The sequence below is a fragment of the Idiotropiscis lumnitzeri genome, chromosome 7, assembly GCF_059441095.1.
Source record: "Idiotropiscis lumnitzeri isolate Australia: NSW breed Sydney's pygmy pipehorse chromosome 7, RoL_Ilum_1.0, whole genome shotgun sequence".
NCBI classification, from domain to species: Eukaryota; Metazoa; Chordata; class Actinopteri; order Syngnathiformes; family Syngnathidae; genus Idiotropiscis; species Idiotropiscis lumnitzeri.
Window position 1 is genome coordinate 17,495,596 of NC_142397.1, and position 26,026 is coordinate 17,521,621.

Consider the following 26,026-nt stretch of genomic DNA (forward strand, 5'->3'; position numbering starts at 1 on the left):
CACCAAGGGTGACGCAGGGTGAAGAGGCTGGAAGACACACAGGTAAATATGTGCTTGGGTGTTCAATGATTGGCCAGAGGGTGGAGTGGAGGTCTGGAAAGCGCACCATATAAATAAAGTTGTATTGTATTGCAATCCAACATAGACTAACAGAGAACAGAGAACTAAAAAGGAAAAACAAACGAGGACGACAGAACATGAACACAGAACGCAAGAAAACAAACCATAAAATGAAACAACAGTGGTGGGCTGGGTACATCAATCCATCAGTCATTATAACGTCAATATTTCAGGCCGGGTCAGTCTGTCTGAGTCGTTGGGGACTTCCATTTGGCGTCAAGAACATGCTTGCTGGTTCTACATCACGTGCAGGCACGCAGTCAAAAAAAATAAATATCAGTGTTCACCAATCACCACGCTGTGTGTGTGTGTGTGTGTCTGATTTGAATAGATGTAGTTTACTTTATCGCAATTATCTACCGATTATTTTTGCATGTTTTCAACCTTTTTGGGCAATGTGAACCGTTTTTTTAAATCCTGTATCCAGAACGCCACAAATGACAAAAATGATCTCAGAGCGTGTCAAACGCAGCACTACCAACTGTGCGTACTTACTTGCATTGGGCACCTTCGTGGGGAAGAAGAAGAAGAAGAAGAAGAAAAGGGGGATGAAGAAGGAGGAGAAGGACACCAACAAACAGACAGAGAGAACAGAGGGGCAGTCAAACCTTTAACCCACTTAGGTTTGACAAAACACTTACCCCCATAATAAGCTCATAATGTGGTGAGCGGATTTTAATGGTAAATTAGCCAAAATTGATCTTTAAATAAACCTAAATAAACCTCTGCCGTTAGCATCTCGTCTGCGGTGGCGCCCGGCACGGACGCTTTTTATTTTTTATTTATTTATTTTTTGGCGTAACAGGTTCGGGGGCCAACAATTTTTATGAATAAGGCTGGTGGGTTGAGGCCGCCAGGCTCGGTCGCGGCCGGAGGGCGGGGGAGTGCTCAGCTCTGTAATTTATATATTTTGATCAACAAGTTCAGTGAAAAGAGCAACATGTTACAAGTTAGATGACAATGTTTAGGACTGATGGAGGTCTGCGCTCTGTTGAGTGCTTTTTATTTTTTTAATAAAGTGGAGGCGTGTCTGAGAAAGATTTTTCAGGTGGAGGGCCTCATTATAATATTATTTGTGTGAAAGAAGTCACATGCCAACAAAGGTGCAAATGCAAATGCATTATTCCTAATCACTCTTCCTGTCTCAGCCGATCCCATGACTTCTATTCCCGAAAAGATTTGAGTAAATGGTTGCACGTTCACAGATCAGCTCATATGACCGCCCGTCCTGCAGAAATTACTGCATGAAAGGAGTTATCTGAAGACAATGACCTACCAAACGCCTCGAGCGACTTGTGGCACTCCTTGTTTAATCATCAATAATGACATCTGCACAGGGATGTCGAAAGGGAGAGAAAAGTGATGGCGTTTCTAATGGCCTCTTTTATGACACGGGGGAGCACAACGCAAGAGATGGGGTCGCTATAACACACCCCACTATGGGGCCCAATCAACACTGAGTTAATGACAGTTTCGAAAGCCAGAAAATAGTGTGAAACAAATGGCTGCTTTGGTTTTTAATTAACCTCTATGTCTTGAAATGTTGACTAACTGCTCAATTGTGAACAATGCAAGGTGTGTTTGGTTACTACTGCTAGCTAGCAAGTGACGCAGAGTCGCTCCAAGTAACTAAAGCTCTTAATTTGTTAGCATTCCTGTTTGTGATGTTGATCTTAGACGATTTCCTATGGGGTTCCATTTTTATGGAGATCCTTTTCTGCCAAAATTATGTTGTGTTATTTGACAAAGTGCTGTGTCGTGAGATGTCAACGTAAGTGTCTATGTCAATGTTATGTGTTTATGTTAGAAGTACAGAGACAGGGGCCACAACATATTTTTGACCCAAATGGAACCCCATGTTCCACGTCTTTATGTGTGATGTATAGTGAAATCCCTCTGTTGCCTTGTCTTCAATTTGATGATTTTCAGCATTATTTCTGTTTACAGGAGAGGGAGAGAGAGAGAGAGAAAGAGAGAGAGAGAGAGAAAGAGAGACAGAGCAAGAGAGAGAGAGAGAGAGAGAGTGAGAGAGAGAGAGAGAGAGAGGACCGATCGACCGACCAATGATGTGCTTCCTAAAATGTTTTTCGAAAACGTTAATACTTGAGCAATTAGGCAAACGGCATATTTGTTGGACGTAATGAGCTACGTTTTGTCACGTGACGCTGTGAAGGTATCACGTACATTGCTTGCAATGCTCCACTAGATGGTGGGATGGGCTTGAAGTTTGCTTATAGCGTTAGTACAACTACTAGATCTGCAGACAATGCAAAAAAAAAAAAAAAAAAGAACAAAATATACCAAGACCGGATATTAAGCTTACAAAATAAAAGCAATATATTCTTCCATAGTCGTTCGATTTCTATTCTCTAAAACCGGACAATTAAATACAGTAAATATACGCGTATCCTTAATCTGTCAAGGGAGATTTGATTATTATTATTATTATTATTATCCATCCATCCATTCTCTGTACCGCTTTTCCTCACTAGGGTCGCGGGGGGTGCTGGAGCCTATCCCAGCAATCTTCGGGCAGTAGGCAGGGGACACCCTGAACTGGTTGCCAGCCAATCGCAGGGCACACAGAGACGAACAACCATCCGCGCTCACACTCATACCTAGGGGCAATTTAGAGTGTTCAATCGGCCTGCCATGCATGTTTTTGGAATGTGGGAGGAAACCGGAGTACCCGGAGGAAACCCACGCAAGCACGGGGAGAACATGCAAACTCCACACAGGATGGCCGGAGCCGGGATCGAACCCACGCCCGATGCTGTCTCTCACTGTGAGGCCATCGTGCTAACCAGTCGGCACCGTGCCGCCCATTATTATTATTATTATTATTATTATTATTATTATTATTATTATTATTATTATTATTATTATTATTATTATTATTATTATTATTATTATTATTAGGGATGTCAATGTTTTATTATTATTATTATTATTAGGGATGTCAATGTTTTATTATTATTATTATTATTATTATTATTATTAGGGATGTCAATGTTTTAAAAGAGAAAACATGACAAGGAGCTCTGAAATTTTGAGGGCAAAAATCAATCGTGTCATTAATTGCTTCAATTGAAACATCAAATTAAACGTACTTTAAAAGACGTTAAACCATCTACCATTTATAAGTTGGAGCTCGTCGTATTTGTCTTTATTGAAATATACTTCATTTTATTTTAAAATAAATATCCTGCTTTATAACTTTAATAACTGCATTTTCGTTGTCTTCGTAGCTTGTAGTCTTTGCGATGACAACAAAGTTGAAATTTATTCAGACTAAAAAAATGCCTTCAATCCAATTTCGAATTCTCGAAGGTAGTAGAAAATAGCACTTATTGCTACTACTAATGTATTGTTGTTTGGACTACTACTCGTACTAATACTACAGAAAAAGGATGAATAATAATAATAATAATAATAATAATAATAATAATAATAATAATAATAATAATAATAGTTACATAATCTGTACATCCGGTTTTACTATTACGTTTGAAAACGTTAGTCGGAAGTGCAGCGCCTCTTTGCCGGCGACTTCACACAATTTGCGGTCGGAGACTGAGAAACCTCGACTGTGTATAAAGTAGAGCAGTTCAGTTTCCTTGTGGGGAAGTCGTCCAGTTTTTGCCGGTAAGATTCGAAGCCTTTATTTTACATATATATGTGCAAGCGTTGGGCGCTTCTTCTGCATTGATCATATCATTTGTGTAGCATTTAAAACGATTGACCTCCGCAATTTATCTGGAGTTCTAAAACGTGCGATCGGGCAGGTCGGCTTCCACGCATCCAGTTAAAAAGACACGCGACAATTATTCCTTTTGTATTGAGTGATGTTCGCTAAAATAACTGTGGCCACATTGTTAGTATTTGCTTGCATTAACGAGCTTAACGTTTCTTGCTAGGTAGCATTTAGCTGCTTAACAAGCAAACGGCAATTGTTAACTACGATGCCATATTCACTTCACTTGGCAGTCTTGCACAAACTGCACGTACCTGCTGAGATGTGCAGAGATATAATTGCACAAAATAGACTCAAAATATTTACAGAAATGTTATTACGCAGAGAAAAACTTAGACAATTAACAATAGAATGACCATTTTCAATGGATCCAACGGGTTATAGATAATTAAAATAGTGCTCATTTTACAATGCTTGATACAATACTGCGTGTACTTCAGTTCAAATTTGAGTTTTCTATTGAAATTGTTTATATAATATGTTATATTATATATAATGTTACAACAGTTCTGTAGCAATGTATAAATGCATAGCAAGTAAACTCTAACACACTTTCTTTATACAAGGAAACCATACTCAAATGTATCCATTTTCACCAGTTTTTTTTTTTAAATAAATTTGATTTGTCCTAATATAGTTGCCAATTATACATCTTTTTGTTTTGTGATCAAAAATAATTGTTTTGAAAAATCGTGGTTGCAATTACTACTAAACTAATCATGATTAATCTTTTTTTTCATAATCAACCAGCCCAAATACAACCCTTGCTCAAGAAACCTGGCATTGATCATGATGTACCTACTTTGAGCAGAATTCCAAAGTACTTTTCCTCCACGGGGTTTCATGCTGTATTCTATTCCCAATTAATTTGTGAAGTTGGCCACTGGGCTGATATTACATTTCAGTGCAAAACCTTGGGGTGAAATCCAGGCCGAGCCATGATACCTTGCCCATTCATTAAGGACAACATTTTAGACCGTGTTTATACCATCCATCCATCCATTATCTATATCGCTTCTCCTCACTCGGGTCGCGGGGGGGGGTGCTGGAGCCTATCCCAGCTATCTTCAGGTAGTAGGCGGGGGACACCCTGAACTGGTTGCCAGCCAATCGCAGGGCACACAGAGACGAGCAACCATCCACGCTCACACTCATACCTAGGGGCAATTTGGAGTGTTCAATCGGCCTGCCATGCATGTTTTTGGAATGTAGGAGGAAACCGACACAGCCACGGGGAGAACATGCAAACTCCACACAAGAAGGCCGGAGCCGGGATTGAACCCACAACCAATGCTGTCTCTCACTGTGAGGCCATCGTGCTAACCAGTCAGCCACTGTGCCGTTACGGTAAAATAACTTGCTCTTCGACCTATGCGTGTTGATGCATCTTCCAGCACCATATTTGTGTGTCAGTGAAGGGGGTTGGTCAGAAGCAAGCTTCATTTTATGGCGCTTTAGTGAGACCTGTGCTATCTTTAGAGCAACTAATGGCAGGGTTTTTTTTCGTCTAGGCCTCCATTTACTGTAGTTTTTTTTTTGTGTGTCAGCATCATTTCCAACCTTCTTTTTTTTGTGCCGACTATTTATTTTTAGTAGTATGGCATGTGTGACTGTTGAGGTTGGAAAACAGGCCTCCACAATCTGCATTTATGGTGAAAACCGACTAAAATCCCGGCATGACTTTTGCCAGCTCATTATGTCGATTGATTTTGTCTGTTATTATAGAAAGAAAATATAATTGAAATATTAGTGCCGTTTATTGTTCCTGACAAATCAAAGTATTACTGGCAAAATAGCACAAATGTTCTTGAGAGATTATAGTTGGATTGGCATCCACTCAAATTTTCCACCCCCCCTTTTTTTTTTTAAGACAACAATGAACAAAAATAGATAATAAAATGGATTGCTGTAATGCTTTGGTGTAAAAGAAAGTGGGCAGTTAAGTATGTGTAAATTTATTTCCGCCCATTACGCTGCTTAGTCATTCCATTTTTTTATTTATTGCATCATGCATGGCTGTAAAACCTTTGATAAATTGTTTGGGAAGATGATGTAACACAGTTGTTTGCTTTGATGACGTATCAAAAGCTTTTTGTCTGTTCCGTTGGTAACCGAGAGTGCAGACTTTCATGGGGTAGCGGACACATTTTGGGACGGCGGCGAGTTGATTTTGATACATAACAGTATGTGATACTAAACAATGTGTTGTTTAGTATCACAAGCAAATGGCATTTTTGGGGGGATTTACTGAAAAGTTGTCATTTTGGAAATGCGAGGATTCTGGCCGACTGTGGCAATATTTGAAATATTTTTGCTATCGCTGTTTTCGGTTCATTACACTAGTCTGTTTTTTGTTTCCCGCAATAGATTAATTTTGGATTCTAGATCTTAATAGAAAACTTTCCCTTGAAATGTTTGTTCAGGACTGTGTTGTCTGTGATTGTTCACAGACTGCAGGTACCGGCCAAAGGCTGCATGGCTGACTGTCAAGGGCGTGGACCAATCACCTGACACGATGTTGGCTCGTAACTGCTTCCTCCTCCTGGTGGTGGTGAGTGGAGCAGCACTGGCCATCATCAGTTTCAGCATCCAGTTCTGTAAGTGTTCTTACTAACTCATAGGGAGCGATATATAAACGTGTAGAAAATAATAGTTCATCCATAATATTCATATACTTTTCCAACATTTCAGTTAAAGCCAAAATAATTTGTAACAATTCCCACTATTTGCTTGTTCATTCAAATCTCAGTTATTGCAGAAAAATAGCAGGACATTTCTCTGATGTCCTTGATCAATGGTCTGGGAATCATATTAAAAAAAAAAAAAAAAAAAAAAAACTAAGGAAAAACTTCCCTGCATAACTTGACACAGTAGTGTTTGTTACTAGGCTTTCTCAACATTAATTTCTGCTTCATCTCCTGCATTTAATGATGCACATTCGATCTCATTTGAGAGATTTGAATTTCTCAAATTTGAAAAATGTGGTTTTCATTCCATATTGGACATTTTCATGATATTCTGCCATTGCATTAATAAATGTTTATTATTAACATAAAGAAAAAAAACAAAAAAACAAATGACACAAAAACAACAAACAAACAGAAATAGACACTGAGCACCCGATATCAATTTTCCATGCTCGAAGGAGTGAAATGAAGTTTAGACTTATCAAATCCTAACCCTTGTGTACATTTTCTTAATGTGTAGATAGTCTGCTATTAGTTGGCATTGGTATACTAGTGTTTACTACAGCTCAAAATATGATGATATCTGTCATTATGGAATAAAAGGAGACATTTAAAGGGACATAAATATCCCCCCCAAATCACTCTTAAGTCTAGACATAATTTGAAGTTCACCATAGCATATCAGACGTATGAAGCAATTTAAAACAAGAACTGTTCGATGCTGTCTATTAATAATTGTTTTGTGACGCAAGAATATTTTATGTAGAATATCGCCAAATTTTTGTATAAATAATCGAGATTTTTATTTTTTAGCCCATATTGCTCGCCCCTAATGATCAGCTCATTCACCCATTCACTATCCATTGTCTTCCAATACAAAGCAAATTACCTTGTTTATTTTCAAAGCCACACATCCTCTTATTGGCTTGCTGAAGAGACCCCTTTCAAGCCAAGTCCCCTGGAGACATCCTAAAAATACCCAGTACTGTGAGAGGATTTCTGGGTGCTCCGTAACACTTGGTGTTGGCTCAACCACATCTCCTGTGGAATGCCCCTTTGTGCACAATAATAGGTTTTCCCCATTGAGTCATTGTTCAGCATTTCATTTACAGTAGGTACTAGGCATTGTATTGACAAGTAGTCCTTCCAGCCAAAGTGAATGCAAGGAAACTGCAATTGCATACATAGAGACTATCGCCGCTGCATGAGATGAGAGCTATATGACTGTCAAGCAGACAATATGACACATATAACGAAGAAGCAGACTGTTTGATTCAGAAAGGTGAATCCATGTTATAGGATATTCCTCGAGAAAATGTGCATTATGTTTTAAAGATGTTTTGACTGTTTTGTTTTTGAATTACTGGTGTGGAGAGTTTAACTTTTTCCTCCAGCCACTATCTGCAGTAAAATGAATTAGTTTGCAGTAAACTTAATTAGTTTGCGATGAACGTATCTTTGGCTGTGGGTGACTGTATTTTGGTCGAGATTTTCAAACTTTTCTTTTGTTAGTTTGTTTAGGTACAAATATATTCAGGGTTATGAAAGAAAATAGACTGGTTCAGGTACCAGGCCTGCCAAATCTTTGTGGCTTTTGTTATGGTTTTACCATGTAGGGAGACTTTCTTTTACTGACACAAATGGAATGCTAGTATTTTATAATTGCTCTAATTGGAATATTAACATTTTAACTTGAATAAGATAACACATAGTCAGGCATGCACATTTGGAAAAAAATCCCTTTTGTAGAGCTTTAATATATCAACATTTTAGACATGATCAAATTGAACTTCATAACATAAATAAACTGTTCGGCTTGGTTGGTCCATATAGGTGTTTTCCCAAGAGTAATATTGCACTTCCTTCAGCTCTCTCACAGCCTTTTCTTATTGAGCGTTATACAGGTGAGGCCAGACAGCCTCAGCAGGATATTTGCTGCAATAAAAAGCACACATAGCTCAAGTCAAATGTTTCCAACATTATTCGCTGCCTTTGCAAGCATGGTGCCCACCATGCTTTCGACCAGTTGTTTTTCAAATTAGGGGGCGCACCCTCTGGGGGGAAGGGGAGGTGTGATTACAGTGGTAGCGTTGGGCTATCAAGAGCACTTTGTATTCGGTTTTGCTACGTGCAGACTGATGGCTTGGTCAGCTCTGGCAGGACTTTCCACGTTTTAACATAGTTATTAGCCAGCGTTGCGTAGTAATCGTCCGCTTACGGGTTTGTAGATCACGTTCCTCTCGCAGCCTGCAGCTTGGCATTCATTCTTGATTTTGCATTTTCAAAGTTAAATTTGTTGTGAAACAAGTATTTAGATGTCGAGGGGGTGGCAACGGCGAAATAGAAGGGCAAATCACCCCAAAATAACATGTTTAAAAAATAAATGACATTTTTACTAATAATAATAAAAAATGGCAACCTCTTCTTAGTGGTTTTTCAATTTTCGCGGAGGCGTTCTGGTCCCAATTAACTCTGAAAAACCAGGGATTGACGTATTTTTACGGCCATACGACGCGCTGCCTCAAAGGGCGCAACACCAGTTGAGGGTGCTATTTCCGTCTTTAATGCATATACTAGGCGCGCCGCATTACAAGGCGCCAGCGGCTGCTCGCGCTAGCACGTTCGCACTAGCGCACGTTGTTCGCGCTAGGCATGACCTCGTTTCATTGACTGATGTCATGAAACTATTAGGAGTCACTGTCATTAATAATGACTCTAACCAATAAAAGGTGTCTTGGCAATAGCCTACTAAACAACGTCAGGGGAGGGACTTCACTGGTCACCACACTCCTTAGAGTCATGGTTTCAAATCAAAACCAAAAAAAGCTCAGCATACAAGCAAACAATGAAACAAAGAAATAAGATTAACACAAAACATGTATCTCTCATGCCATCTATATACCCAAAAGAAATAAAATAACACAAAAAGATTATAGCAATGGCTTCTTGGGAGCCACTCAGACTCAGCCAATCATATGGCTGTTTAGAGAGATGTGCTGTTGTGCTCTGGGCTTTTTGCAGCCTGTTGTCTAAACCTGGGACGTTTCTTGCTTGCAATAACATAAATGATAAGACAGACTACAACATTGAGGACAGCTGCCCTTTTGTCCAGCTTTCTCCGACACCATCACCCAAACACCATAGTCACATAATGTATAAGTCACGGTCAATTAGAAGCATAGATGACTCAGGCTTTGTCCAGCAGGGTGTGCTAACATGCACTCCGAACAGCCCAATGAGTAAAATGGTTGATGGTCGCGAGTGATGCTTAGTCCATATAATGGGCGTGTCGCTTTACAAGGCGCTTTGTTTGTTTTGGGGAAGATTAGGGACTTTAAAGAGCGCCCTATGGCCTGGAAAATACGGTACATACATATTAACGCTTCCGCAATTCAGTACGTATGTGATCGACTACACTTTTCACACAAGCCTGGCTGGAACTGTGTTAAAGCAGAGAACATTCGACTTTGAACAGCAAAATAACAGGTAAACTAAGTTTCTGGAGAGAAAATCATACTGGCTAAACACAAGCGAAAACCGGAAATGAATTTTGTTCCATTAGAGTGTACGCCTATATACTTAAAAGTTCATTAATATAAAATATTTATAGTCCACTCGATTTTCCAAACCACTCATGCTCAGTACGGTCATGTGCAAGCTTGCAGCTTTTCATTGTCGTGGCTTCTTTAATTCTGACTAATACACTGGTCTTTACTTGCACAGAAATTGTTTGAGCACAATTCGATTCATGCTGTGTTTGTCATACTAACTACATGGGAAGTTTTCGAAACAAAAAAAAAAAATCTACTTGGTTGCTGATATGGTCTTGTGGGGTTTTGAATTGCTCTATGCTTTATTCCAAATTCATTTTTATCCATTCGTAGTGTGCGTCAGTCCTTTACAAAAGCCCTTTTGTGTATGTTCCTGGACAGAGCTGTTTCCAAAAGTTTGTTTAGCTCAGGCAGGCGTGTGTCAATTGGTAGGCGGGGATGACAGAGTATGGAGCACAGAATCTAGAGCGAGACTGGCTGTGGTTCTGAATGGACTACAGTGTGTGGAACTGGGCCTCAAGTCTGTGTGCAGTCGACAAAATGGTCTCCGCTGTTGCAGCACGCTTTCTCTTCTCCCTCGTCATGGGTAAGTTTGGAGTAAACATAATGATAATAGTATTTTACAAATTACTCACTGATACAATAATGATGCTGCTCATCGCTTAGTCCAAGATAAAAACCAAAATGAACATTTTTTTATCATTAACTTTGTATTTGCTTTTGAATTGATTTGCTTAAAATTACTTAAATAGAAATTTGCGATGTTGCCAAGTCTGTAATGTTTAATGTATTTTCTCTTCAACTTTTGTAAATACTGTAAAATAGTCAGCTCAGACTGATTGTGCATTTTTTTGCTTTCATAGACTTTGTCATCGTTGCAATCATTGCGTCATGTACTGTAGAGTTGTGAGTTACGACAAACTTCTTAGAAACATCTATTCTACAATATAACAGCAGCATATCGTATATATTATTTTTACATATGTGGACAATGTGCAGGTACAGCGGTTAATCAACAACTAATGGTTACCTAATACATTGATAGTTATCTTATTTTATGACATGTTATGGCCCAAATCAATAACTGAATCATAATTCATTTGTTTGCATTTTCTACATTGCCAATTCAAACTAATGTCTTGTTTTTGAATAACGGGCTGGGAATTAAGATATTTTTGATCTGATAATTGATTCTTCGAGGTAATAACAGATTAATAGATTATCTTTTGTCGCACCTCTCCATTCACAAAATCAAAAGACAAATCATACACCAGATTTAGTAGAAAGACCATTTGCACCTGTAAACCATCTGTCATTAGATTTTCTTCACCACAACTGAGGGAATGCTTTCTGTTTTACAAGCCCATGTGAGCTGGCCATATTAATTTATGCATGCCACAATGTGAAAAATGTTAAAATTTCCAACATGGCACGCATATCCAACAACGCGACTATGACTATATTCTTCTTTGTCTCTTTTCTAAATCTACTTGCTCACTTCCCTTCATTTTGTGTTCCTACAACTCAACTGTTTAAACAGTTTATATATTAGAACTTTTATTGAATGTTACTTGACGTCTGGTATTTATTTTAATTATTTGCACTTTGCTGCATTCCGTGAAGTGGTTCAATGGCATTCATTTGGCCTATGTATATTTGTGATGTTGTTTTTTAGTTTAATTAATGTGAGGATAAGCGGTTCAGATGATGGATGGTGTGTTTTATGAATACTGTATTTTATAAATATACTGAGAAAAGATTCCACAAATTTGCCCTTCATTCCATGTAATTTTAAGGGGAAGATGCAGTATTGGGATGCATTTCATCAAAAATTATGTGTATGGGGATATACATTTTTGTCCATATTGCACACCTCTCGCGTCATGGCTTGAAATGCTTTTTTCGAATCTTTGCAATTTTCAATCGGCATGCTGCAGCACTGACAGATGTATTCATTTTCTCTCTGTATAATTTCAACCATTGCCTCAACAACTTTTTTTTTTCTGACATGCAGTGTTCTTGTGATTTATATCTCAACATTGTCTGGCTAAAGAGGCATGGGGCCGGTTTAGCTTCTTTTGCTCCGGAGTGGAGTCCTTTGGCATGAGTTTTCCAATTCATACAATGCCTCTGGAACTTAATCGGTTTTCTCACGGGGATCATTGGTGTCCTGGCAACTTGGTGGTTGCAGTTGAGGGTTTTAATTTGTTCAGATGTCGACATGTAAATAAATGTAAACTCTTCAATGAAATTCATGCATTTGCTTTATTTTTGTATTATTTATTGACTATTTTTTGAATGGTTTCTTCATTTTCACTTTCCTTAATTGTCTCAAATTGATGTGTTCTTTCTGTCTTGTGTTTGCAGTTAATCTAATCCCCTCTACTCCACTTGTGGTGGAGAGACCTCTCCAGGCTGCTGATGGAGCTGTGCGGGTGGCCCAGGGCAAGACCAGAAAGCGAGTGTTGCCAGTGCCCCACATCCAGAAACCCAACCCTATATCTGAAGCCTATGGATACTGCAACAGCCCCAGCCATACTGAACAGTCTTGGGAAGGTGCTCGCACTGACAGTCTGACAATATATTGGGTTGTGCCCCATGAAAGTCGTCACTAACACAATTCAACACCACTAACCGACCTCTCTGTGTGCGTATGTTTAGCTTTAGATAAGAAATGATAGTCAACTATCTTTTTGTTATGCTCAAGTATTGTGTCCTGGTATGTCATACCTCTCATACTTTAACTGAGGCACCCAGTTCACTGTTTATTCTGCCGCACGTGTACTTTGCTGCTTCTCTGATGGCATGATTTCTGAGAAAATACCCCTAGGCTTACATTTAGTGGTGAATGAGTTGTCATTTTGTAAGACAACCCCTGATAATTACTGCTACATAAACTAGACTAAATTGAATTTTGTACACACTCTTGGTTATACAAGTTTGTATAACTGGGCAATTTAATACATCTTGTCCCCCCTCAAAATTGAAACCTTCACTATGTAAATATTCACTTTGTTGAAGTTTACTGTGTGATGTTGATCATTGTCCACTTTCAGGTCACAGTCCGGCAGACTATAAGCTACTGTCTGTCCAGGTGATGATTCGCCACGGGGATCGTTACCCTCTCTACTCCATACCCAAGACCAAACGGCCAGCCATCAACTGCACCCTGTCCATTAACAGGTACTCAGCCATATGTCATATTGATTGGCATGACAGAGACAAAATATAGTTATTGGATTTAATATGACATGAAATGTGCAGATACAGAGCCTGATTGTTTTTCTTTGTTTTAATTAACCTGTATCTGCCTATATCTACTAATACTTTATGCATGACTATTTTTATTGAAAAAGAAATTGCACTGAACTCTGTGAAATGCACACTGACAGTCAAAATGAATATCTCGGCGGAATATTATCTCTTTACTGCCAGAGCTGTTTTCAGAACAGCAGAAAAAATACTCTACTTGTACAACTTCCAACGTCTAGGCATTTGTCTCCTTTATAATTTATAGAACAGGCAAAAATTAACCCCTTAATTATTTGATGCGAGTAGCATAGCATTGAATGAGTTAACAAAAGAAAAAAGAATGACGAAAACAGGAAAAAGGCACATTCCCTTTGGCTTGACAACCTACACTAGCAATGTCCCTGCTTTGGAATTTGAGTAATGTTTTCCCAAGCATGTGGCGCAGACTATTGGTGTTTGGGGATCTTTGCGTGCAGTCCTATTTTCTAATATATACTATTGCGTTGCCTGACCCGAATCACGTCAATAACTGGATTCATCACCAGATTTGTGCAAGCGTACTGCTTACAGCCTACATGCGAAATTAAGACAAACCAGGCATAGTTTAATTTTTTTAATTGTAAATTACACAGGTTTTCATGAGTGTTATTTATGGATGGGTTTGGTGGGTGTCCAGTGGAGAGTCACTCCAATACTTCTCCCTGATAAACCTTCACCAATGCACAAGTGTACTGCTTAAGTGTTTCCAGCATACTTAGGACAGGGGTGGCATTCCTAACTACCTCACAGGGCCATCAGTTGGGGATCACCGATCTCTGAAATTTGGCCCCTTTAACCCCATGATGCATTCTGTTTTCGAAGCGATGGCAGGGATGTCTCTTGCGCCCATTTGCTGTTGACTTATTCAACTCCCAAATCCTATGCTTACTTTAACAGCCCCAGCCAGGAGCTCCGTCTCTCTGCCTCCTGTGTCAGACAAAGGGCTTTCCGTTGCGATCCCACGTGCATTCAAATATTTTGGAGCAAGTGAGAGTTTGAGAAGCCAACAAATCCCCTACAACTCACTTCATGAGGCATATGATAGTTTTCCAGCCAGCTATCAGGTCTGAGTGTAGCGCTTTTACTCAGCTCCACAGGTATGCTCGTCTTGCTGACTCGAGACCTTTTGGCCAAACACATGGGTTCTTCCTAGCCTTGGGCAAGTGCTATCTTACTATCTCAACAAGATATGCTGAAGGCTATCAGTGATTGGGGTAGTTTTCTTGTGGACCAAACCATGGTGGTCTAACCAAGTTGAGTCACTCATTTCCAAAACCATCTCCACCTTTTCCTGCTTTTGCCCCAAGTTGATGAAACTTGGTGACAGCTGTAGTGCGTTCAGACCAACAGACCAAAGAGGCTCATGTGCCAGCGATATCTTGGCAGCCCTATCCATGTTCTGATATTGATTTGTCAAACCATCTCACTTGCTTGCCGCTGAGGAAGGGGCATCATCGAGGTGTGCACTCTGACATTTCACATGTTCTGCATGGCTTTGTTGACATTATGCTGGCTACCTTGTAGAATAAGTCGTCCTTGAACAGCAGTCTTTAATTACATTTTGTTAAAAGATGGCTGTTGTGTCCAGAGAATATTGAATACCGTGTCCTTTGATCCCTCAGGCAGTACTGCATTTAAAACTGGCATTGGTGTGTAAAGGATATCACCACATTGGCTCAGGAACACTTCAGAAAATCTGTGCCAGTGTCTGACTGTAGTCTATTTCAGCAAGACAATGCCAAACCACTTTCTGCATGTGTTACAAAAGCAAGGTGTTTTTTTGGGTTTTTTTTTCAGTAAAAGATTGCGGGAATTTGACTGGCCTGCCTGCAGTCCAGACCTGTCTCCCATTGAAAATGTGTTACGCATTATTAAGCGTAAAATACCATAATGGAGACGCCCAGACTGTTGAACACCTGAACCTTCCCATCAGGTGTCTTCAGTCCTGTTCCTCCAGGGCCGTTGTCCTGCCAGAAATTTATTTAGCTGCTGCAGACCTGACTGATTATCTGATCATTTGAATCAGGTGTATTGCAGCAAGGAGAGATGGAAAACAGGCAGGATACCGGCCCTCGAGGAACAGGATTAAGGATCCCTGCTGTCCATCAAGAATTCCATCAACAAAGTTTCAAGAATTAGTATCCTGAGTTCCCAAACATTTTTTGAATGTTGTTTAAATGGAAAAGGTGATTTTACACAGCAGTAAACATGACTTTGTCTCAGCTTTTTGGGATCGTGTTGCTGCCATAAAATGACTATTTGCTAAAACAAAAGTTGTTCGGTTTGAACAGTAATGAGCTTGCCTTTGTAGTCTAGTCAATTATATATACGTTGAACATGATTTGAAAATCATTGTATTGTGTTTTTATTGACTTTTTACACTGTGTCCAAACTTGAATAGAATTAGGGTTGTAATTTACTGTCAGTTAGTTGTCTGAACAGCATGATGGTTGTGCTGTGCTTAATCTTCAGAGTTGGCACAGAGGTTGTTGCAAGTGATGTGCTCATCCCCATTTGATTATTACTTTTCAATGCGTGCTTGAACTTAAGCCAGTCATGGAACCCCGGGTAATGCCCGACTGCCCTTCACAGAGTTTCAGAATCACATTAACTAATGCCGGTGCTGACCTGACCCATTCGCTATAATGCCATGTTTTAGTCCATTGGGTTAATGTGTGCCATAAAAAATGTTCAACTATAAATTTGAGTACAGGATGATTTGTCTCAGTACCACAATGAGTCTTAAAGAGATGGAACATTAAGTACTATTTTCTCTTATTATTGTTAATATTTTATTAGATGAGTAATTGAATATCTATGTGCAAAGGTGGTAGGACACCGGCTAATGTATCTCGTCACTGCTCTTAACCCATACAACCATATATAATCTTTCCATCAGCAATTCCATTGCAAGTAAAGCACAACTAAATGCCCACAGTCAGCCATATTTTTGTCTTTGTTCTTTCCCTCCTCTCATTATGTCTTCATACCTTTGCTAATCTCGCCAGTGCGCTATTTTCCTACTACGTTCCCTCTGCACCGCCACCCACCAGTAAAATAATCTTATATACAGTAATTGGTCTTGGCTGATTGTTGCCAATGAAAGATGACTAAGTCGACAAGTTGGTTGTCCGTGCAACTGCTGATAATCCCTTTTGATCATGTTTGTGTCAACCTCCAAAGCCGATAGTACGCTGGTTTGAATTTATCATATATATCATATCTCATACATAATGTGTCATAATAAAATAATACAATACAATCGGTTGAACAACTGTTGCATAAAAGAACAGCCCAGTTGTAAATTTGCTCTTCATGAGATTTATAATGTCCAATTTTAATTGCTCTTTTATATTGGTATTTTGGTTATTAAATTGATCTACTGTCCTTAGAAATATTGCTGACCCATTCACCTGAAATACATTATGGTCAGACAGTGTGCTCATGCAAAGCATAATGATGACCTCAAAGGGGCTGCCCTCAGTGTAATACTTTGGTGCAGATGATGTGTCAAGGTAGCGAAAAACAGTTGCTTTTTCGATGGTAAGGCACCGACAGTATTATCACGATGGAAACAGTTGTGTGTCCTGCCACAGATGTCCCCTCCCATGTTTTTAATCTGATTTGAGCCGAAGCTCCAGCAGATTTGTTAAATTGAACCGTAATCTCCAATCATTTCCCGAATCAGATCACCAACTGCTCCTCTTGCTGCCCTCATTCCTGTATTTTTGTTTGTCAAATGTGTGTTTGTGCATTTTGTGAGCATGCAAGTATGTGCAAGGTCATCCAAAAGCAACATACTCTTTGATCTTATTGCTAACTCATTTTGTCAACGAGCAGGATTGGCATCCAGCAGTGTGTTTTAAGAGAGACCTGGTGGCAAATGGGGGAAAAAAAGTTGACATGTAAGAGCAATTTTAAATTGGTGAAAATAAACTTTTAATCGATAAACCATTCAAGATTTTACAGTTATATTACTTAAAAAGTAAACATTTAAGGTTGCATTGGACTGGTCAAATTTGGATAGAAGGATAAAATTTCATATGAAACTTAATACATGTCTTTGCGATCTGCATATTGCATGGGCTATTTTAAGCCTTTTTTTTAACCTGACGTATTTAACAGTTAATACTTTAATGGTAAACTTGAACATTTATAATGTACATTATTTATACTGTAAATACGACATCCTATATTAGTCGCACCTTTGCTACACACAACCTGTTGGGATTTTGTAAACTGGAACTACGAGTACTATGAGTTGCCACCTGTGACTTCGTGTTTCTTCAAATCTGACGTAGTTTTGTTTTTTTTGCTCGAGATAACACTTGGTCAACAACAGTGTATAACCAACCATAATATTTTCATCTTTAGCTCACACAAACTCATCATAGGGACTACATTTCCATATTAAAACTCTTAATGTCTCTACTTCCTTCAGTGGAATGTATACGTGAGACGTGAGTCACTCCTCAGGCGATAACGCGTAAATGTCATCATTCCATAATGCGTCACGGTTGATCGTTTCCAAGTTATTACTTGTATGTTCCATAATGTACATTTGTTGTTATGTTGTTGTGTGACTCAAAAGGGTGTGTTTCACCTCCTGTATTTTATTATTAACTATTTGTTTTGTTGCATGTGCAAAGCTGAATTTGGTTTGGTGATCAATGACTTTGAGCCTCATATTATTGTCTTAGTAGCCTGGATGCAATTGTCTGCTATTGCCGTCCCTAAAAAGAGACACACTACAGTTGAAGATTTTACCCACTTTTTTTTTTTTTAATCACAAATGTCTTTGAATAGTAATTTTATTCAGGCCCAGTATATTAGACATGATAATGTGTTAGATTACTACTTACTCAAAATTGCAGCCCTTATTGAGTAACGCGTTGCTTACTAACATGTTAGCGGCATCATTGTTGTGGCAACAGATGCAAATGCATAGTTCACCAAAATCTTTCAAATGGGCCAGGCTTAGATATTATTGACACCTAAAAGGCGACATCAGTTTACGAATGTTTATAATATTGTAATTGTTGTTGGCACTGTTATAGAACTGTGTCTGTCCGAAACTGAGCACTGCACCTGTGTGTTATATTCCCTAGGAGTCCCTCACACCCTCTCCTGAGATCTTTCATAAGTCACATGGGCAAGGGAAGCCGTGGGACCTGGGAGTTCCCTTTGGCGTCTATCCCTCGCCTACCCAACCACAATGCTTGTGAGATGGGAGAGCTCACACAAACTGGTAAGCAGTATGATATTTTCTTTGACTCCAGCAAATTTCACAGATCATTCAAGAATAGGGTGATAATTGGATAATTAGGTTTACAGGGGAAGTCAACTCATACATGTTCATTATAATAATCTGTTCTATGTAGCGGTATAAACACGGTATTGTGACTTCATTCATATTCCTCAAAGACAATATTAATCAGAAAGTCGTGTTTTGCCCAGTAGGGCCACATAGCACTTATTAAAAAGAAAGTTTTGGGATTGACGACTTCTTTAAATCCTACAATACTTTTTTTGTGTAATTTGATCCAAGATTCTCGTTACCAATAAACCTATCATTTTAGTTTAATCTCTGTAATTCCTGTGGAAAGTTGCCAACATTTTTTACAGAATTTTGTAGCCCTAATTTTGTGTGACCATTTTGTTACCCAAAATGGTACCTTGCTCTGCAAATGAGTAAATCTATTATAGAAATTGTAATTGTTTGATGCATTTCTTGCTACTTTACATGTAAACCTTCAATATGTATGATTCACTTCAGGTGTGGTGCAGCACCTACGTAATGGGAGAATCCTCCACCAAGCGTACCGGCCTCACAGTCTCGTCCCCTCTGACTGGACACCTCCCCAGGTATGGGTGGAGACCACAGGGAAGAGCCGCACACTTCAGAGTGGACTGGCTTTTCTCTATGGCTTCCTCCCAGAGTTCAATTGGAAGAAGCTGACTGTCCATCACCACGGGAATATTTTATTCTGTGGCTCTGCCTGCGATTGCCCTGCCAGGAACCGATACCTTGAGGAGGAGCACAAGAGACAATACCATCTTCGAGTCGCTGATGCAGAACTAGAAAGAACTTACGCCGACATGGCACACACGTTAGGCATTCCAACGCGCAACCTTCGGGCCGCAAACCCGATCGACTCTCTGCTGTGCCACTTGTGCCACGACCTTTCCTTCCCATGCATTTCCAATAAAGACGGTAGCACAGGAGACTGTCTAACAATGGCGCAGTTTGCTGTGATCCGTCGACAACAACTCGATAATGAAATGGATCGGCGACGAGTGGGACTGTATCGCAAATATGCAATCTTGGCAATGCACCCCTACCTCAACCGAACCGCCGCCAAAATGGAACGAGTAGCCAAGGCCGCCGCAGGTAGCCGGCCGCCCAGAGCAGGAGGCGAAGAGGTATTCACCCTCTCCTCAGCTCATGACGTAACCGTGGCACCTTTGCTGAGTGCCCTGGGACTGCAAGAGGCCCGGTTCCCACCTTTTGCAGCAAGATTGGTATTCGAATTGTGGAAAAGCCCCCCAGGTACTCGGGGACAACAGGAGCTGAAGGCTGCCAAAGGTGAGAGGCCAAAAACAAGAGATGGGGGATGTTTTATCAGGGTATTATACAATGGAGAGGATGTAACGTATAACACCGCATTCTGTAGCTCCCTTGACCGCCACTCCGGTCAGCTTTTCTGCCCTCTGAAGAAGTTCCTTTCTTTTGTCAGGAGAGACATGTTCAGTGTCGTCAATGCTACTTCCTACCACGAGGCTTGTTACAGTCATGCAGGTTAACACAGGGTAAAACATTTCTTTCACTTCTAATGAAGGGTATAGTTCTTTTTATGTTGTGGTATAGCACAGATTTAATTGCATTTGTTTGAAAAAAAAATAAGGTAACATTTCAGAGGACGATTACATCTAACTACACTAAGACTATGTTAAACCTTTTAATGTTTACATGAAATCAAACTGACAACTGTCTGCATTTCTAGCAATGGCATTTTTATAAAGCTGCTGTTTTCATAGGAATAGTGAGGCCGGGTTCTTTAGTTCTTTTGGCAATAAAAATCCTCTGAATTCTTTCACAAACATATTTGTAAAACATGGTTCAAGGGAATGAACGTAGCACTAAGACACTTTATTCTTACATTCCAGACACAAAGGAAATTGTAATTTTTACTCATTTCTAAATGCTTGAAAAAAGGGAACATTAAAGATGGATGCTTTATGCTGGATTAAACATTTCTAGAATTAATTTGTGTGTGCTTGTGTTTTGTGTGCATTTTTTTGTTGTATGATTCGATGATTTTCAGAAAGGAAAAGGCAAGTTTCCAGCTGAAAAAAAAAACTTTTTTGTCCTTTAGTTTAAAACTTTACGACCTGACAGTAAGGCTATTAATATAATCATTTTTAGGAAAATCTATGACCTCTAATTATGTTTTTAATTAATGTTTAAAACACAGCATTTTGACAAGAATAGCCTTTCAGAGACTGCAGAGACAGAAAGTGCAACCGAAGGGTTTTATCAATCATTTGCCATGCATGCAGCTGCACATTGTTCAGTCACCTCTTTATGTTTTCAATTTAATATACAGTGCCTTGTACTCTTACCCTGGAACGTTTTGTGACCTTTCAATCACAAACTTAAATTATTTTGTTGAGATTTATTTTACAGAAACCACATAATTGTGAAGTGGAATGGAAATGATAAACTATTTTCAAAAAGTCAATATCAATCTGAAAATCTTGGTCTTCTGGGGGCCCTGAGTGGGGCCTCTAACTGATCAGCTGTACCAACCTTGCCGCTATTGATGACTCTAAAGCCCATCAAGTCAATGTAACTGCAGCAATCGCTTCATTTCTACTTTTTGTCATTACCAAAAAACGCCACTAAATCATTGGATGCTTTATAATCAGCTACCACTGTACCATGCAAGTCAAGATTACATCCTAGAAAAAATCCTGCCTCCTTATGCATTTTAATTATGTCCAGTTGAGTTATTTCATTGAATTTACACATCAATGCAATAGACTGATGATTAATATAGTTATTAATAAAGTGTATGTATTCACATCCTTTTGTGATTAAAAAAAAGCCACCACGATATGACAAAAAGCTAAAGAATAGTCATAGTATTTTCCTGTCGTCAGTAACCGCATAAATTCAAATGTCACGTGCATGGGCAGCCTGCTGGGTTGTTTAAGCAAATCAGTGACCATCAGGTTCTTTAGCTTTCACTCAACATGAGACTGTCGATGTTCTGTTGTACTTCTGGTATCTATTGTATATATGTTTATGTTTTAGTTTGTGTTCTGATTTCCCGCTAAATTATATTACAGCATATGGAAAGCGCCGTGTTACAACTGCAGCTGTTGCGAAATGCGCTATATAAATAAAGTTCTATTGTATTGTAATTTTGCATGATAATTATCACGTTTTTACATAAGTTTCACATTTTTTACATGACAATTATCACGTTTTTACATGATAATTTTCACGTTTTTTTGACATTTTTACTTTTTTACATGATTAGGTTCACATTTTTTACGTATCACGTTTTTACATAAGTTTCACGTTTTTAAGTCTCGTGTGTTTTGTTCTCTAGTATGGCAGCCATACAAATCCGTTCAATTATATACCAAAAAATAAAAATGAAATATGAATATCCTTACCACTAAATAAAAATTATATACATTTGTGAAGAAAATATTAATAGTAATATACCTACCACACAATACATTTACGCTGTGCAATAACTATACATAAAAACAAAATAAATGCAAACGCAATATAAAATACTTTTACAGTGTATTGTACAACTGAAGAATTTGCAAAACTATGTGCAAGGGTTTGTATCGACCTTTAGTCGTGCTTTATGCTAAAAGCATCAACAAAAAAGTTTGGACACGCACTATCATGCTATTGAATGACAATCTGTGTCCGAAAAAATGACTTGTAGTGTATATAGAATAAAATAACGTCTTTTTTATTATTCACTTGCCAGTGTGTTGTATAACACTTTGACGTTTGGAAAATGTTCTATGAAGCTACCAGAAGATGGCACTAGTGTTCCATATTACTCCAAGTCAATTCAGCTACTATCAGTCCTCTAATTTGTCTTTTCAATGGTGCTGCAGGACCCAACAACACATAAGATGCATTCATATAATTGGAAGATTTTCTTTGTTAGCAGTAAATTAATTACATCTAATATATTTTTTTGCACTGCAGCGCTGAGCATTCATTTCTTTTGGAATCCTCCATATCAGAAATTTATTGAGTCAGTAGACCTAATAAAACCACATGGAAATCTTATTTGGAAAATAACTGAGCAACTGACTTGATATAAGTACATCTGTATGTATGTTTGGATTTTTATTTGCCCAAAACGACATGAGTCAAATGGCTGATGGTATAACACCAAATGAACCAAGATACATCTGGATTAAAAAAGGAACCAATTATTAAATTAAAAGGCAAATATGCAAATTCAGTCCTTAAACGATCTCCCAGGACAGTTCCCATACTATTCTCTGATGTCATGTTGCTAATGGGTTGTTAATGATAGTTCTCCTCTGACTGACAAGACTTGTTCCAGTTATCCTGGCCTCCCTGACCAACCCTCTCCCTCCAGGCTTCGAACCCCCTCAACCACACTTCTGACATCATCCTGCCAAAGCGAGGTCCAACTGCATCATTCCACCGCTTCTTGCTTAATCTTTGATGTTGTTACTGTGCCCCTGGCTTTGGCTATTACCCTGGCACACATCAAGGTTTATGTATTGGGTGTGTCTGCTTTTAGCTATTCTGTTTGTTTGGCCCCAAAACCATGTAAACACGAAACAGCTTGGCTGAGAAACCACAAATACAAATGTTCAAACACATCCAGCAGCACTTCGGTGATTTGGAAAAAAACTCTCGTGAGGCGCAATGTCTTGTACATTGCTGCACATTTTATTGTTATCCAATACAAGAGCTGTATCAACTAATCTGCTTTTAAAAATATCATAATGCTCCCTTTGGATTGACACTGCCAGAGGCGATTACTAAAACAGCATTGGTTGTCGTTGTTCCTCTGATTTTTTAGGCGGCTCATTAAAAAAAAAAAAATCAGGTAACCAAAATAGTAGTAATACCTTTCAGGCTGGTCCAAAACAACATTAATAAACAGGTTCAAAAGTTTAAAAGCAGCTCTGTGGTTTGGGGGAAAAGGAGCGAGGCATTGACAAGATGCTTCTGTTGAACAGACTCCAAACGGTTTCTGCTTTCAATGTTTGGCTATAATTTACAATCAATGAGAAACCTCTGAAAGCCTTATTTCGTTTTATGTTATACTATACCTTCCAATAGGTCATTGAGACTTAATTCTAATCCAGTGTTGGAATTTGATTTCATGTCAGTAATATTTTAATTCGGAGTTTCTGACATTATTACCATATACATGAGGACATGAAGTTCAATATCTATTTTTTTTAGGCAGGTTGGAGGTTGTACATTTGAAGTAGATGCTCTTAAGCAAAATCACATCTTCTTGAGCTTGCACTCAAGTTTCCATTAAGCAAGCAAGATTTAAAACTATGAAAACTGGCAAGCGAGGTAGAGTAATATTCTTGGCACGTAAGGAGCATCTTAGACGGGGTGACGTGGCACAGGAGGCAGTGCGTGTAAAGCTGAGGGTCACCTAATTGGGGTCCGCAATGTGTGCGTGTCCTTCCTGTCAGAGTCTAGACTGTGCTGCCAGTGTATTTTTTCAGATGTTAGGCTTTATTAAAAGGGAAGGCAACCAAAAATACGTTTTTGCAATAATATGTTCTATGTGCCTTCACTAGTCTAAAAATGGCATTCTGCTCCATATTGGATGATTAAATAATACTGTGGAATATTGAAAATGAAAATTAAACTGCTAATTCCCCCCATCTCAGGGAGCGGCCCCTTTGTCACTTTCTGTCGATGGAATATGACATCACATTTGCTATATCCTTGAGATTTTTTATTTTTTTTGGGGGGGGGGGACTTTCCCTTTAAGACCTTTATTTTAGTGAACAACCGAGTCATGAATGTGTGTGCTTGTACGCATCTGCACTCACCAGTTACAATATAATTAGACACACCTACGCATCTACATGGAGGCAAAAAAGGGCTGTATTTAAGTTTGATATAAATTTAGTTTTTCAAGTTTTCATTTAAAGAGATTTTTGCTAGTTATTAGTGGGTTGGGTGGGCACTATACCTTAGGTGGTCATTTACAGATCTCCATGGGAGGGGCATAATACTTGAAACGACTTTCAGTATTGTGGTATGTTGTCCTACTGTACTGGTGTACCCAAGATAGTACAGATTTAGTTGCAGTTATATCCCCCTAAAAGCCAAAATCACAAAACTGAGCCTTGGATTTTTGTGTGCTTGTTGACACTCACCTGCGTCAGTGAATTGTGAGTTTATTGTTATTATTGTGTATTGTTAAAAGAATCATCTCTCTGGTCATAATAGCTAGATGAGCTGCCGCATTAATTGAGTTTTGGACATTTCTTTGTGTAGTGCACAGATAGTCATTGATTACGGTTCACTCTTTCATATGTTTTTGCAAGTAAAGTACTTGTCTTTCTGAGTTGGGGTTTGTGAAACAGCTCATCAAATTTAATGAGTCAAGAACTTTCTCATCATTCCACAGGGAAAGCAAGATGGACAGATGAATCGAACCCATGCATATGCCAAAGGCAATGGGGTGTCGGAGATGCATACAAATGTATAGGAAATCAAACTACCAGTGAGATTCAACGAACGCGAAGAGGAATAAAATTGGGTGGAAAATAGGTCACGACTGTCTGCAATCGTAAACACATACTCACAGTGTGCTCCCACCAGAGTGAGATTCTGACTATACTACATACTGTTCAGGAACACAAAAGTCGAGGGGAAGAGAAAAGAAATATAGGAGCTTGCAGAAGGAAGAACCGATGAGGTCAGAGGGAAATCAAAACAGTTACAGTAATTGCAGTTGAGGTTTCCGCTACAGGTTTTTGTCCCCACACACATGCACACACACCACGTGACTGCAGGTTTGTTACTCTGGTGGCTAACATCAAGAGTGTTTCTGGATATATGATAACATCACTTAAACCCAGTGCTCCTCAGTTGTATTGTTAGCCCCGCTCTCCCAGAAAAAGGAACAGATTTCATATACATATCCCAATTGTCTGCTGCAACAGTAAATGGTAATATTTGTCAATAAAAGTGTTATAAATACACCTCTGCCTAACATGTATCCTTTTCAACACAGCAAAAAAATAATAAAGAAATTGACTTGCATCATAGATTAACCTTATGAAGTCTCTGTGCCTTTCTTTTCATGTGTTAACTAATTTTCCACGCTGTCTCAAGGGTTTGTTCATTGCCCTCGCTCCAGCATGCGTGCCAGGTGCAAAAAACAAAACAATACAAAACAAAAAAACCCTACTAATAATCCCTGCGCACACTCTGACAGTCACTGCCACCTACTGTAGTGGATGTGCAATGACACTTTATTCTCTCACGGGAAAATAAAACACGTTCTATGGGACCACGCCAGGCCGGGTCAGGGCAGGGGAAAGAGGGGAATTGGCCTCTTGCT

General features: G+C 39.0%; 1 protein-coding gene across 2 annotated transcripts; it reads left to right on the forward strand.

Annotated features, from left to right (window-relative positions):
- The first annotated feature begins 3,627 nt into the window (after positions 1–3,627).
- pxylp1 (2-phosphoxylose phosphatase 1) lies at positions 3,628–20,670 on the forward strand. Of its 2 annotated transcripts, XM_088301517.1 has the most exons (6): positions 3,628–3,765; positions 6,325–6,471; positions 12,480–12,668; positions 13,169–13,295; positions 18,512–18,651; positions 19,180–20,670. In XM_088301517.1, exons 2-6 carry the CDS (start codon positions 6,390–6,392, stop codon positions 20,205–20,207), a joined length of 1,566 nt encoding a protein of 521 aa, XP_088157643.1. In that variant the 5' UTR covers positions 3,628–3,765; positions 6,325–6,389; the 3' UTR covers positions 20,208–20,670. The 2 variants fall into 2 exon arrangements, with proteins under 2 accessions (XP_088157643.1, XP_088157642.1); XM_088301516.1 differs by lacking the exons at positions 3,628–3,765; positions 6,325–6,471 and adding an exon at positions 10,533–10,698.
- Positions 20,671–26,026: the final 5,356 nt, after the last annotated feature.

Bases quoted from the DNA above. Each gene is read 5' to 3' on its own strand.
- pxylp1 (XM_088301516.1), top strand. From the start codon at position 10,602: ATGGACTACAGTGTGTGGAACTGGGCCTCAAGTCTGTGTGCAGTCGAC. The intron at 12,669-13,168 runs GTGCTCGCACTG...GTCCACTTTCAG, and splicing joins TACTGAACAGTCTTGGGAAG to GTCACAGTCCGGCAGACTAT. The intron at 13,296-18,511 runs GTACTCAGCCAT...TATATTCCCTAG, and splicing joins TGCACCCTGTCCATTAACAG to GAGTCCCTCACACCCTCTCC.